Source organism: Miniopterus schreibersii (genome assembly GCF_964146895.1).
Source record: "Miniopterus schreibersii genome assembly, chromosome: 11".
Taxonomy (NCBI): Eukaryota; Metazoa; Chordata; class Mammalia; order Chiroptera; family Miniopteridae; genus Miniopterus; species Miniopterus schreibersii.
Genome location: NC_138111.1, coordinates 41,891,926 through 41,907,978, shown reverse-complemented (window position 1 = coordinate 41,907,978; position 16,053 = coordinate 41,891,926). Strand labels below are relative to the sequence as shown.

The window sequence follows — 16,053 nt, the reverse complement described above, 5'->3', positions numbered from 1 at the left end:
CTACATTAACCTGACAAAGCTTAATCTTGTGTTCATTTCACAATACATTTCATGCAGTTCACAGCTGTGATTGGTTTTACATTGACATTACACATGTTTCGACTCAGCCATGTGAAAAGAATAATTCTTAATGGAGTTTGTCTCTGAAAGCTGTCCAAGCTTAAATAAGCGTGTGAGCAGTTCACTCTATTCTTAAGTGCAGTCTCTCTTTAAAATGCAAGAAGGATTTTCAGTGTTAAGAATATAATGTCCCTGTTTATAGTCCATTTGCAATCGAACTACTTCCTTTAGGTTTCGCATATCCTGAGGAATCCTCTTTCACAAAACTGCATTCAAGTACACGATCTTATTGAACATTCCAGGTCGAGTTTAGGCGCAAGGCTGACCTTCAGCGTTACATCCCCAAATAAATCTCCCGTGGACCCAGCTTTCCCAAGACTATTCTTAGCATTAGACTCTCTTTTACAATAAACATTCAGCACTAAAGCCACAGAGCAGAGCTATTTGGCATTTTCCAGTGAAGTGCAAGAAATTAAATAAGTTATGTGTTTATTGCTAAGGTATAGAATCAAGCACAGTCACTTTGTCAAACAGAAGGAAAAGGTATACACAGGATGTGGCCTCTCCTCAGGGGACCCTCCCCCCAGGGTTCAGATGCACAGAACATGTCACCTGGTCACCTCCCATCCGGTACCACTTTAAGATGACGTGTTGAGTATTCTAGAGTCTGAGGAGTCAGACCTCTCGTCATAGTCGTCCTCGGTGTAGATGGGCTGCTTGGACACAACCGGACACCCATCGTCGGGGATGGAGATCCGAGGGTCTTCAGGGGTGCGAGTGGGGAGAATAGGCGAGCTCCTGAAGACGCCGGTAGAGTTACTGGGGAAAGGGCTGACGTACTGGGACCTCAGCTGGTACTGCTGCTGCAGAGTCATGGTGTTCCACAGGGTGACGTCATTGGGCAGAAAGGGGCTCGACTGGTTTCTTGCCAGAGTATTCCTCAGCATGAGCGGGTACCTGGGCGGCTGGGGGAAAGGGTGCTGCAGGGGCACGGCCAAGGGGTTGGGGACAACGTTACTGGAGTCGGCAGAAAACCTCAAAGTGTCTGGGACTCTGAAGGCCGATCCCACGGACCATTTGGAGGAGGAGATGGGGTAGGAGCTCAAGGTGTGTTCGAAGATGTGCCCATTGGAGGGCAGCACCAGGCCCTCGGGCTCCGCTGCAGTTCGGTCGGCGGCCGAGACCGAGGACCGGCTGGAGAGCAGGACCTCCACGGCGCTCACCAGGTCCCCCCCACACCCCTTCAGGATCAGCTCAAGCACCGTGGGCTTCTGGTTGGGGAAAATTTTTTTTAACACTTCCAGAGGGGGTCTGTTGGCTTTCAGGCTGAAGGGCAGAGAGACGGTCCCTGAGGGGCCCTCGATCAGCAGGTGATTCTGTTCCCCGTGGTACTTGGGGCTATCGGAGCGGCTGTCGGAGCTGCCCCCGTTTTTCTGGACTGCATACCCACCTTCATCCACCGACACTATCTCGGGGCTCTCTGGGGTGAAGCAGCCCTTACTTTTTGCAACATCCGGGGAGCTCCTCTGGTCGGCGTCTTTGTCGCTGAAGGTCTCTGCGTTGTCTGCCATGCTGCTGTCCCCAAGTCGCTCTTCAGTCAAATCTGAAAAGCAGAGAACAGCTGGGTTAATCCTCTCCTGGTGCGCAAAGAGGAACAGATGTGCTCAGGAGAGAGAGTCCGCGTGGGCTTTCTGAAAGGAAACATACCGCAAGCCTTAAAAAAAGGAAATCCGAACTATGTCATTGGCAAATAGCAAAAAACAAAGAACTCTGAGTACAAAGATCTAGAAACCAGAGTGATTTCAGAATGATGTGGAGGAAAGCTTGCCTTACACACAAAGGGCAACATGACACCTAGACCCACAGCTGTGGCTCCTTGCAGTACAATCTAAATAGGGACCCTCCGTGGGGCTGGGGATCAGCACGGCCCAAGAAAGAACAGGAAAGCGAGCTCAGGCTTTCCTTCTGGTTCTTCTGCAAATGAGGAAGCCAGTGGAATCTAAGGCCATCATCGGCTGGCACGTAACTCACATGCTGCGGGAAACTTTAATATTTTAAATTCCTTTTCCCATATGTAGATTTCTTATTGGTTATGACTTGTGAAGTGGGCGTCAGTATGTTTCAACAGGACACCTTGAACAATAGAGCTGATATAACTGCCAGAGAAAGGACGCAGCCTCCATGCGTTGTGATCTGTCTTTAACAGCCACTGGGGCCTGGAGGCGTGGTTCTGTAACTTGCGTTAGGAGGCAGGCAAAAGCAGCTGCGCATTCTGGACGGTGGGCAGGTTGGGAGAGGGAGGAAGAGACCTGAGAGGGCTCACGAAGCTGGCCCGGAATGTGGCCATCCTTGAGACAACGCATCCGTAGCTCCAGGATCCAGGGAGCAAGAGGGAGATACTTTTTCAGGAACTGTTTTATCAATAAAGTGCATGGAAAGGACTGAAAGAGACCTTCTTGAATTGTTTTAAAAGAAGAGAGAAAAAAAGCTTCCCAAATAAATCAGAGATTTGCTGTGAAGTAAGCCAGTTGCAAATTTAACATTTAGACCTACGACATTACCCCCCAGACGGGCTAGTATTACGATGCTAACAGGACAGAAAGGAGAAGGAAAGACTGGTTTGCTCGCAGAAGTAAATTCTAACAGGCCTTTATAATAAAGGAACATATTCTTTATTAATAAGCTACACACAGTGGATTTTTTTCTGTCTTAAAACATGGACTGGCAGGGTCTACTCAAAGCCAAAGTAACTGATCTAAAGATGAAAATTATTAATGACCCACTTGTCAGGCTGTACACAATCGGTCTGCCTGTGTTTTCTCCCTCCCGGCCTGAATAGCCTCATTGTTGCCCTCTCCGTGGGCACACCTGATTATGTGTAGATAGCCAGTTGGTGAAATTTCATCAAAGCAGCTTCTAAAATCCGTCTCCTCCTATTTGTTGTTGTTTATTTTAAAAGCCTTAAACAAAGGCCCATTTACGAGCATTCTTCTAATAGAGGCTTAAACATAACTGAAAAACAAAACTTTGGTTCTTCACAAAGCAATAAATATGTGCCAAGCATAAATACTTTAAAAATATTATCAAATTAGATCAGTGCAACTTTCACTCATAAATCTGATATGAATTCACACTTATCTCAAATTTGCATTTTAAGTAAACTGCTTCTTTTTCCAATATAAAATATAAGATTTCTATATGGAGTTCATTCGTAGCCCGCACATACTAAGCCATCTCTGCTTTCTATAACAACTCTGGGATGAACAAAAGACCTATCTTTGAAAAAGAAATCTGACATATTCTCTCCTCCAACTTCCTAGGACTGGAGACCCAGCTTTCATCTCCTGAGTTAATGTGGTACTTGTACTTCATCCAGAAGAGAAAACCACCACCAAACAAAGCTTCTATAAATTCACATTCTAGTCAGCCAGACCTATCTAAGTTTTCCTGACTCATGACCCCTTGCATGCCTCTGGGCTGTCAGTGTATGAGACACTGGAAAATGAGTGGACGGTGACAGTGTGTTAACTCAGCACTGAACTGAACGCACAATTGGATTTTGGCCCCTGCTCATCAGAGCTTGGAAGAAAAGTCAAGTGCTCTCCCTGAGCAAATGTGAACATGAAAATATTAGGCACTTCTAAGCAGTTTTCTTTTTTCTTTAACTTTAGCTTTCATTATCTGTTATTACCAGGTATTTGTATCCCTGTAATACACAAGATACTGAAGACACAGAATAGATAGTAAAATAAACCAGGAAGTATGAGGCTTGCCTCTAACTCCTGGAACTTATTATGAAGTTGGGGAGATAAGACACATGTGCAGGGGGGAAAGCAAACACATCCAGGCAGGCTTGCTAAGCATCGCATGTAACGCTCACATGCACAAATGTTCACAGTAGCAGCATCCACAAGAGCCAAAAGGTGGATGCGACCCAAGTGCCCACAGATGGATAAATAAAAACAGGAAATTATTCAGCCTCAGAAAGGAAGGGAATTCTGACACACGCTACAATATGGATGAACCTTGAAAACATGCTACATGACATAAGCCAGTGAGTCACAAAAGGACCAATATTCTATGATTCTACTTAGATGAGGTACCTAGAATAGGCATATTCATAGAGACAGAAAACAGAATGGTGGTGACCAAGGGCTGGGGTGAAAGGGAATAGTGTCTTATTGTTTAATGGGTACAGTTTCTGTTTGGGAAGATGGAGAAGTTCCGGAACGGACGGTGGTGACAGCTGCACACTGTGAAGGTACTAATGCCACTACGTTACACCCCAAAAATGGTTAAAATAGTAAGCTTTGTTATGTATATTTTGGCACAATAAAAAAGAAAGAAATATGACACCCGGTATCCTGGCGATATAGAGGATGGTAAGATTTTTTTAAGTGAGAGAAACAACTGGTTCTTCTAGAAAATAAAGGGCGTATAAGTATCGCTAAAAAGCTCAAAACTGGGCTGTTTTTAAAAGAAATGTGTGGCCCTAAAAACAGCTTCCTATTTTGAAAGGTAAATTTTGCCAACCCTGAGTGAGTTTGAAACATTGACATTAGAGTAAAAGGCTCTGAGGTCTATCCACCAAATGCACTCTTACACAGAACGCTTCAGGCTCCAGAAAAAAGCGATTCAAAGGTTAGCCCAAGGGGAACCAGGGAATTATATTCTGGCTAATCTGACGTATCTACCATTTTGAAAATATAGTATTTTTTTCCAAGATGACAAAGGATGCACCGCCCCAATCAACTGGATAGGGACTGGCAGGAGTGCATGTCTATGACATTATAAAATTCCACGGCTCTGCCTATATTCCTGTTCTGCAGAATAGGCCACAGTGGAATCTTACATGGGTGCCACCTTGTTCCCCAACTGTGTCCCCCAGACTGCGGAAGCCTGTTTCTTATTTCCCCGTGCTAGCCTGTGCCCCTGCCGTCAGTGGTGGTGGGCTGTGCGGCTGCTTCCACTCTCACGCTCCTGGGCTGATCCTCTACAACTGGGAGTCCGGGCTGTGGCGACAAGGTGAGAGAAGCTAAGATGTCACAGGAATCAAATCTAGAAACTCAGAACATTCCACCAACCGAGTTCAGCGCTGCTGATATACTGTGTTCCAAGGGAAGACGGAAGACCTTGAAAGAAGGAATGAGAGGGACGCACCTACGGCGTTTCTACACCTGAGCAGCACAGAGATGCCTGCTATGGGGTGCGGGGTGAGCACAATCCCAATCCACAGCCAAGGCCATTGGGGTTTTAACTGGGCAAGGGAAGACCAGCCTCTCACCCTGCACCAAGAGGAACTCCTCGCCCAGCAATAATTTCTGAAAGCAGAATATACAGTCCCTGCAATTTTGTGGCACTGTGGTGTCTACTGGTTGCATTGTTGTACCTAAACTAGATGTATTGTAAATTATTCTATTATAAGCAGATTTTCACAAGTAATTAGAGAGGGTGAGTTGTGAGTACAGTGATAAAGTGTAATTTAATAACCGGTGTTTCTTTACATCTACAGATTTTTTCCTAAATGAACTTTATAAATTGTTCACGTTGGTTTAAAACACAAAGGCCTCTCTTGATATAGAAATGTGAAACTGCCAACTAATAAAATGAAAAGGAAACTACTCCCCAAATGTTTTACCCTCTTTTTCTTGAAAGTGACACCCTACTTCCTAGAACACAAAGAGTAAGAGTATGTTTCAACTGATAATATTTTAACCCCTAGTATATGGGTATAGGAAGCCAAAACTACTAGACAAAAAGTGAAAATAAATCAATTTCATCTGATATTACAAACCACCTATTGAAAGTGATAGGTGTTTCTAATGCTTAAACATCTAGATATTTTTAAAATCTTACTAAATGTTCACTCTTTGATTTCATATTTTTTGTGATGTAGAAACACAGCCACCCCTAAAATAAAATTTTCACTATGGTAAAGGTTTTTAAAAGATGATATTCAATTAAGAGGAACAGTTTTAAATGGATAATAATGATATATATATTATGTATATAACACTATATATATATGTGTGTATATATATATATGTATACCATAAGATAGCTACAAAACTTTGAGAGAAAACGAACACTCCCACAGAAGTGACTTCCAATCTAAAATTACAGTTCCCAAATCTAACTTTCTCTACAGGATTTTTTTCATATGAAAATGAAGTTAAAAAAAAAAAATCTAGATATTCATTTCAAATATTTTGAGAGAGCCTATCCCATATGTGAAACATTCTGCTCAAGAATATAAACATAAAAAATCTTCCTGACTTAAATGTGGTGGGTCTGATCCGTGTTATCCAATTATATCTACAAAAACAAAAACACCTTACATCTAGAATGAAAACACAAAAACACTGACATAGTGAGAGGACTGTTTCTTAGCACAAGTCACTGGACTTTTTTTTCTTTTGAAATCACGTCAGGCATTTTGAAACATGGACTGTCATGTCCTCAGCTGTTCACTTGAGCATTGGGGAACATACCTCTAAATAACTGTTCCCAATGGAACATTTTCAAAGCACACACACCTTATAGCAATGGCAGGGAAGGAACCCCAGGCAGGACCAGGACTGGCTTCCAGCAGAGCTGACTGCCCAGTCAGAATTCTAACAGGAGATAGGCTTTTTACAATTTCTATTATCTTTATCTCTTACTACAAATACAGAATCATAAAAAACTGAATGGCTGGCAACCTAAAGTACAGCAGGAAATGAATATTGATCTAAATTATTCCCTTTTCTTCCTGAGGGGAAAAGAAAACTTGTGAAAAGTAAAAATATATAGTCATAATTTCCTTTTAAAAAATTCATTAACAACATTGTGTTAATAACATGGTGGTATCAAAAAGGTTCCTTGGGACCAATATTTTGGGAGGACATATAAAGGGCTGGACTTAAAAGGAAAGATGGTTTTGCAACTGTGGACTAAGTATTTCCTATAAAAATTTAGTTTTGACCTCTTTCTTGGCTCAGAAAAGAACAATGTTTAAGAAGAAGGAGGGAAATTATCTATAAACCTACTTGTGTATTTGTACTTACAAAAATGCAGCTGTCACCAAGCCGGAATGGCTCAGCTGGTTGTCCTATGCACCGAAAGGTAGCCAGTTCGATTCCGGGTCAGGGCACATACCTGGCCTGCAGGTTTGATCCCTGGTCAGGCATGCACATACAGAAGGCAACCAACAGATGTTTCTCACATTGATGTCTCTCTCTCTTCCTCTAGCATGTCCTCCAGTGAGGATTAAAAATTTTTTTTAATGCAGCTGTCTACTATTTAACAAATATCCTTGAATCCCTCACCATATGCCCAAGCATTGTACTAGATAAGAGCATACCCAGATGATCAAAGCACTGCCTCTTGGCCACCAAAAAGCTTACAGTTTACTAACTAATCTTTTGTAAAACTTCCAATTTATCGTTGCAATTGGTCATATTTTACACTGAAACACAGCAAGTAACTCAAAGGCCAGCAGCTGGGCAGACTAGGGTATATTCACTGGAGGGAATATTGTGAACATTCATATGTGAAGACTATGGGTGCAACAGATATTCACACTGAATTAAACAAAGTAATGATCCTTGGGTTGGGGGCAGCACACTGATCTCAGTTTTGCAAAAATTATGTCTGCCTAATCATTGGAATTAAAAGAGATTAGAGATCTGGTAAAGAACTGATGTTCTAATATTTAAATTTTCCATAATATTGTCATTCAGTAGTTGACTAGGATTATTTTGTAGCTGCTTAATTATACAATAAAATGGGGAGGGGGGACCCTGAGTTATGTTTTAGTTTCCTCTTAGTGCTCAGACAAGGAAATGATTCCCTAAAGCCATGTGGGACTCTTGGAAAATGACACTCCTTAGCCATGGGCACCCATGCATACCCCAGTTCAAGGTCCACTGTGCCATCACAATCACAGAGAACCAGTCACAGGGGCCCAGGGACCTGAGCAGCTAATGGCTGGGAAGCCGCAACAGGTTAAAAAGCCAAAGAAAAGAGGAAAGCTAGAAGGGAAAGGAGAGGAAGAAAGGGGAAGGGGAAGCAGGCAGGCAGGCAGGCAAATATAGTTTTACTGGGCTCCGTCCTCAGGAAGAAGTGCAACATTTCCAGAAAGGGGCTCCAAGTCCTCCAGAGGTGTTGATTTATGAAGATTTACTCCCTTTCCCTCCATAAAGCTGTTAGCAGAAAGTGCTGACTGGCTGCAGCAAAGAATTTCTCATCAATGCTCTTTGATTGTATTTTGCAAACAAAATGCCTGTTGCTTGGTAACATTTCACTTGAGCCTGACCTTCCCCGAAAGTTATTGCTATCAGATTCGATTTACACTGTCCTCCTGTGATTACTGTAATCTTTTAAACCCGGGAGTTCATCCATCAGGGAAAAGAAAAGTTGGTTGTGTAAGTGGAAAGCACAGGCATCTGCCAGATTTATAACCCAGAGAAGTGTGTTGAGTTGGAGGGGGTAGATTCTTTCCCAGATGGCAGTGGAACCCCAGTTTCTAGACATGGAAAACGCTCTGGTTTTTCATGCCAGCCCTGTCCTCAGATCACAAGATGGACACCAGCGCCACTAGGATGCCTGCGCAGGCAATTTGGGCTCCAGAGAGAGAGAAGCTGGGAGACCCGCAGGAGTGATCCCCATCCCAAGGGGCGCCCTGAGGTGGGGCGATTGGAGCTGGGAAGGGACAGTCTCGCCTAGGGTTGCCAGATAAATTTCAACTTGAGATATATAACAAATAACTTTTAGTATAAGTATGCCCCATCCAATATCTGGCATCCTGGTTTTTTTAATTTGCATGGGGTTTTTTGTTAAATCTGGCAACCCACGGACACACATGCAGCAGGGAGGTAGCAGGAGGCCTGAGTGGCTACAGTGAGAAACGCAGGGAGAGTCTTGTTTCTCAGGCTCCATGCTCCTGGGGGGGGGGGGGGGGAGGGAGGAAAAAGCAGTGGGGTGCAGGGACCCAAGCAGGCTCAGGAACCAGCACCCGACCTGCCCAACTGTAGTTTCGGGAGACTGGCTGCAAGGGGACAGTGGTCCAGTGCGGCCACAGCTGCAGCTGCAGCCACCACTGCAAGTGCCTTTCCTGGGACTCTCGAATCTCCGCCCCAGGAGTGCTGCTGAGGTCCCAGTCCCTGAGCTGCTCCCACAGGCATGCCGCCTACCCTCACCCAGGCTGGGCCGCCCTACGCTCACCGCTGGACTGCGTACCTGGCCTCCCAGTTCTCACGCTTGCAAATCAGCCGGTGCACCTAGGGAAAGGCCAGGAACTGTGAACATCCTGGGTGTTCCGACCCTGAAACCAGCCCTGGGTACCGTTTGGAAGAGACCAGTAGGACAGTATTGCTTATTCCTTTTCATTTGGGTGGTTTTTGTTTTTTACAGTGCAACTCGAGTCAGGCCCCTCGCCCCAAACCAAGTCATCTTAAAACCGGACCCTGCTTTTAAGTTCATAGGCACACTGCGTGAGTGACCTGGAAGCCTTTCTCACTTTTTCCTTTCCTACTAGCCTATACAGTCTCAGAGGGTGTCAGATCCCAGCCTGGACCGGTGATCTGGTAACACTCATCATACTCACAGGAATGTCTGTCTGTCTTTATTATTATTATTAAAGTTAAAATTAAAAATAACCAAGTAGACTGGACAGGCCCCAGTCAAGCTGGAGCTGAAGGGCCCAGTGCAAGCATACAGATGCTGTAAGGTGCACGGCAGGAGGTAAATAAAGGTAGTTTTCAAATGCTCCTAACTTCTCTCACTATAGCTCTCTTGTTCACCGTTTTTCAGGAGAAATAAGGAGACCCTACTTTTCTATTTGATCCTGCTCTCCCATTCCTAACCAAATATAATAGGGTTTTTTTCTTTCCTTTTCCTTTAAGAACACTTTAAAGAATTGTGTACATGTTTATTTTGATGACAGATGTAGACCTAGGAAGAATCTATAGCTAGAGATCTTTCTTCTCACAGCCACAGACCCAGGACGCTCTCCAGAAGGAAATGGTGACCGTGGGGGAAGGGAGCCGCAAAACAGGAATGTAACTTTAGCTCTCACCTTGGTCTTGACCCTTAACTTTCCTCAGCTCTGGATCCCACGTCCTGAAAGGCTGGCTTGGCTGGTTAAGGCTGCTGACTCAGATACACTAAGTGCTGAGAGATGTCACACTTCCCAGGACTGATATTTTCTTAGGGGATTGGAGAGGGTATGAGGGGGATGAAGAGGGAATTTAGGAAAATGAGTGAATCGATGGTATATATGTAAAGAAGCTTAAATTAGAATTTTGGGCTCAATCAAAATCTAATAATTCCAGAACAGTCATAGATGATAATTAAGGAGCAGGGGAAATGTACACCCAAAAAGAAAAAAGAATGCTTCAATCCATAACTAGAAACAATAACATTAGAATATGAAAATTCTCCATAAAACCATCACCACGTGGAAAGAGCCTGTCAACACACTACACCGTTAGATAAAATAACCCCCAGTCCTTTAAAGAATCTGAAGCAGAAGTTGGAGAAGAGATTTCTTCCAGCTATAAAACTGGATTTTGGTGTTAATGTGGCACTCCCTGAACAGCGTGTTTTTTTTCCTCCAGTGTACCCAGCAAATAGACTTTTCTCTAGGGCACGTGCTTTTCACCTGCATTTAGCCAGCAACAACAACAAAGAAGTTTCCACAGTTATGGGCTAAAGAAGCCCTTTTTGAAAGGACCAGCCATGTTTTAGACACAGAGATCACAGATCTCCATAATTTGCTAGAGGATATTTACAGATTCCTAATGGTCTGTGAACTTACTATACATGCGGATTTGTGATTTGAATAGAACTTTACTTATTTCTCTACATGTAGTGAACTACTTGTCCAGGAATATCTGATATACTTCCAACTATACCTGGTATGTTATATACAAATAGGTCATAATAAGAACAACTTCAAAAAGGTATAATACATATATAGCAACTAGCAGTCTCATCTAGGCAGTTTTCTCTAATGGAAACCCCAAATGGGCTTCCTTACAAAGCAATGCCGGGAAATGATCCACTTGTATGCTTGTCTTCCTAATGGAGACAACTATGTGTTCTTTTTTACGCCACCCCCCACCCCATCATCGGATTAATGAATGGCATTTTTTTTAATGGAATTATGGGGTCAAATCAACTAAAAGAGGAAAATAAAAGTTATATAAATAATGTGTAAAGTATGCAGTGTGACCAGCTGGAAACTGAGCTTTGGTCCCTAATGGACCTGTCTCCCAAAGCCACCACTCTGACCTCTCCCTATGGTAAATCCTATTCTCCTTTGCAATTACCTGATTTGGAGGGCTCAGGGTATCCCTGAACACTTGGAATAAAAGAGAGAGCACCAGGTCTGGTCTGTCCAGTTGAAATCAGTCTCCCTCTTTTATTCTCCCAAACCAGTATCCTGCTGCTGCTGCCCCATCTTTCTTCCTGCCCTCCACCTCCCTCCTGAGGTTGTTTTTGGCTTTGTGACTCTTTAGACACCACGAACTTTGGGTACCCCAATGGATGGTTTGAAGGCACAGGATGTGAACAGAATCCCCTCTTGAACTAGGACCCCCAAATCCAAAACCCTAAGTATTACAGGGGTGCTGCTGGGCAGGTGGCCACTGCAAAATGCTACCTACTACTGGCATAAACTTGGACTCCTGCTCTGGTGCTGGGGGAAATGGAGACAGGGAAACTGGAAACGGAAAGGTTCAGTTACTGACATGGATCAACTTCTAGAACTGAGACAAAACTCTCCTGATTACGTGTTCTAATCTAAAGGAGAAAGGCAAAATCAACCTTTTCTCTCTCTCCCTCCTATTCTTCAGTGGCAAATCTATAAATACGAAGAGACCAGACTGAAAGAAGAGAGACAACTGGGGTGGGGGGCATTACTCAGAGAAATGCTTACATCCTACTTTGGACTAAATATCCACAAAAATCCATGTTCAGCAAATTCTCTTCTGTCCTTAAAATATCCAGTTCTGCTTTTCACATAAGATGTTCTCAGAGCTTCAGGCCTGGAGAGCATAACTGAGCAACGGGGCAGCAGAACTGTGCCTGCAAGGCTGCCTATGGACTTGTGGGCAAACCACACAGCAGCTAACTGCAGCCAGAAGCTTTTGCAGACTTCCACAAGCCCCTTGGAGGTGTGGGTGGGTGGGGGGTGGGGGGTGAACAAGGAGAGGAGCAGGCAAAAGTTCTACCACAGTCCTACCTATGGGGCTCTGGGCCTTACAGGGCCTTCTTCCCCCTTGGAATTCAAGCATACCCCTTTAAAGCCCTCCCTGAGGAGAGGGGCTGTTTTCCTCTTCCTATTTGCCACAATGAAAGGGAAACACCAAACACAGGTCAAACGAATTCCATTTGCCTAAAATCAAAGGAGTGCTTGGGCTGGGCAGGACAGCAAACTAGAAATTCCCAGGGGAAAAGAGCCTCATCTGGGGTTTTCAGGCCCCAGAGACCTGGAGGAGGGAAAGGCATGAAAGCACAGGGGTGGTAGAAAATCTGTCCATCTCCAGAACTCAGGACAGACCCACTCTCTCTAAAGCACAGCACAGTAGAGGGGGAGAGAGGAAAGCAAGAGAGCCTTTGCTCCCTATCTTAGAGCATGAGGTCCCAGCCAGCCTAGAACCAGGGAGAGCTCGCCAGATGAGGACTTCCTCACTCTAGGTCAAGTTTTCTGTGTATTTTCTTTTAACCACAGAGACAGCTGAAGGCGGCCTGAGGAACCTATTGATGGACCTGAGCAGTTTTGCAAAAGAAGCTCACTCTGGATGCACCAGATTCTGGGTCCTTGCTATCAGTTTAGAAGCCTTTCTGGCCCTTTTTACTATTGCTTCTAAATGAGCCTTCTTTCCACAAATTGCAAGACGCTGGAAACCACACTGCGCTACTAGGTAGGCTTCGGGTTCGCTCCAGTTCCCTCAGGGCCAAGAAGAACGTCCAGCTTGGAGTTAGCCAAGCCTGGGCCTTGGGTCCGTCCATGCACCTACGCGACCCAACCTCTCTAAAAAGCCCTAAGCCAGGAAAACCCAGCCGGCACGGTGATGCGCATGCCCACCGGGTTTTAATCTGGACCTGTCACGACCTCTTTAGTTACCCGCTAAAACGGACACGCTCCCCTTTAACCTGCGGGCACCACTCGGCGAGCCCGTCGCACGGCGCCGTCGTTTGGCTGGCCCGAGGTGCCTTTCTCGCGGGCGTCGGGGTTCCACCTCCCGGATCCAAACGAAAGGCCGGCTGCTGCCCGGAGAGTAAGAACCGGCTTGGCTGAGTTTGGGGAGGAAGGCCCGGCAAGGCCCACCCCCCAAACTTGCCTCCCGGGTTCCCAGGCAGAGCCGCGGCAGGAGCTCCCGAGTGTTTTCGCCCGCACGCCCCGCAGACGCTCTTACCTGGCTTGGCTAGCGGCGCCGGCAGCGCCCCGGGCTGCGGGTCGGCGGCCCAGCGCAGCGCGGCGGCGGCGGCCAGCTCGGCGGCGGGGCGCGGCGGCTGAGACGGCTGCGAGGGCGGCGGCGGCGGGGCGGCGGCGGCGTCCCCAGACGGCTGGGGTCCCGGCAGGGCGCGCAGCGAGTCAGGGATGAGGCTCTCGAGGCTCTCGTTGGCCTGCTGCCGGCGCAGTGCCACCTGCGCCGCCATGACCCGCTGCCGCTCGATGATGAGAATGCACTTTTCGCACGTGCAGTCTTTGAAGCGGCAGTAGCGCTTGTGGCCCTTGAGCCAGGACAGCACGCCGTGGTTGCGGCAGCGCGCACACTTCGGCGTGCGTTGCAGGGGCGCCCGCGGCGGCTGCGACACCGGGCCGCCCATGTATAGATAGGGGGAGCCGTAGCCGTTCATACCCCGGGCTCCCGGTAGAGCTGGCGGGCTGGCGGCGGGAGCGCCAGGGGGTGCTGGACGGCGGGGCTGGGAGGCCCGCTCAGGGGCGGCCTCGGGGCGGCGCGGTCCTTGGTCCCGCAGCCCCGGCGGCCGCGTGCGTTCCGGGGTGGCTGGAGGTGCAGCAGCCGTCTTTACGTCTCCCTAGGTGCTCGAAGCCCCAGCCTCCCACTGGTCCTCCGCCAATCCCACGCCGGCCGCGGCTCAGCCAGCTGCTGCTTTGGCCCGCAAGTCCTCCCTCGCCGAGGCGCGTCGGCGGCTGCAAGGTGCCGGCAAAAGCTCTGATTAAGGTCTGAGCCAGCTTGTCTGCAGCTCCCGCGCGCTGCCCGGCCCGAGCACCTCCTCCACCGCCCTCCCCTCACTCCTCCCGCCCTCCCCCAGCAACCTTCACCCACCCACCCCCAGTCCCGGTCTCCTTGCACTCCCCACCCCACTCCAAGCCTTCCTCCTTCCTCGCGCCCCTGGAGTCCCTGCACCGCACCTTCTTTGCCACCTGCAGCCAGGACGCTCTCGCGGGGGCGCTCACGGCCCCCTCCTCCACCCTCTCAGCGCGGCGGCCGCCCGAACGCTCGGGACTGCGGCGCTCGGCACGCAGTCACACGGGGGACGCGAAGAGGGGGACCGGCGGGGTGAGCGTGGGGGTGCCAGTAGGAGAGTGAGGTGACCGCTCCCCTTCTTTCCCTTCCCTTCCCTTCCCTCCAGGCCTGATTTGGCGGCAACGAGCCCATTTTTATTCCAACAGTTGGCACAAAAACTCGGCTCCGCGAGAACTGGAGCCTACGGTGGAATTGATTCGGGAAATTTTGGCTCTTTCTTGATTTCCTTTTGCAACTTCTTCTTTTTTTTTTAATTGTGCTGCTACAGAAGAAAATGAATGTTTTTAAAAACCTGCAGGCCCAAGGATGACAACCCATTTTGCAGGCACAGTCCTCCCTCCCTGGCGCTGAGTTTATTTCTCTACCCTGCTTCTAAGTTTTAATGAACAATCTCAGTCCCGAACGGCGGGCGGGGGGGGGGGGGACGCTAGTGTGGTGGATTTATTTAAGTTCTGGGTCTAAACTTTCAGAATGGACGAGGGAGCCACGATAGCTACTCAGAAGTTACTGGACATGATCTCCCCTCTGCTCAGCAGCCATTGCGCCATCAAACGGAGACCTCGCGTCACCCAGTTCAAATCCCCGCGGACTCAATGATTCAGTCCTGGGTAGGGACGGCGCCATTTCTCTCCTCCACCCCGTTGTCTTTGGGCAGGGGTGGGAGCGGTCCTTGCACAAGACAACAACATAAAACTTTGTTTAAACTGTTATTTGCGTGTTTCTAATCTCCTGAAAGTATCGCTTTGGCCTAATGCAGACCACTGCCATGAACACAGGGAAGACAAAACACCCCCTCCCCCAACAAGACAAACTGTAGGTCGATACAGCGGTGCCGGGAAGCACAATGGCTCGGGCGAGGCGGGAAGGGGCAGCGCTGGAGTTGCGCGGCGTGGGTCGTCCCACGCGAGAGGAGAGCGTGGACGAGGCCGCTTCGATGGCCCACGTTTTGGCCGCGCCCTTCCGCCCTAGGGGAGGCTGCTTTTCTCGGCCCTGGAAGCAAACAAGCAACCCGAAAGCGTCCCTCTGTGTTTGCTGTGAATCCACGTAAAGCACCTCCCGGCTTTCTAGCAGCCAGTCCTCAGCGCAGAAGGGTGATTCCAGGAGGGCGAGGGGGTTAGAAAGGGTCCCCGGTTGTGTGCTTTCCCTAGAAGTCCTCAGCTGCCCCCACCACCGACCCCCGTTCAGACCTGTCCGGGAGTTGGGGATCGCTGGGTGCTGACCTGGCAGGGCGTGGGCGGGAAACCCTTGCAGGAGAATGCTAACCCTGGGGAGCCTCCCCCAAAGCCGCGTGGGGCACGGACCCCTCGCTCTTTCCTCTTTCCACCCCCTCCCCTCCTCCACCTCAATCCTTCCTTTCTTCCCCGTCTTCGCTGGGAAAACAAGCCCTGAAACGCTACGACTGGAAGGAACTTCACGAGCTCTCAGGACTGGAGGGAGAGGTCACCCGCAGCCCAGTGGGGCAGAGGCCGGGAAGTGGGGGGTTGGCAGTGAGTCGCTTCACGTGACAGACACA

The 16,053-nt window shown here is 48.0% G+C and overlaps 1 protein-coding gene across 1 annotated transcript; it reads right to left on the bottom strand.

Moving 5' to 3' along the window:
• Positions 1-698: 698 nt before the first annotated feature.
• On the bottom strand, positions 699-13,908 carry DMRT3 (doublesex and mab-3 related transcription factor 3; the record flags this gene model as incomplete). Its single annotated transcript, XM_081151394.1, has 2 exons — positions 699-1,663; positions 13,464-13,908. The coding sequence occupies 2 exons, from the start codon at positions 13,906-13,908 to the stop codon at positions 699-701; spliced, it is 1,410 nt and encodes a 469-aa protein (XP_081007520.1).
• Between the last annotated feature and the right edge of the window lie 2,145 nt (positions 13,909-16,053).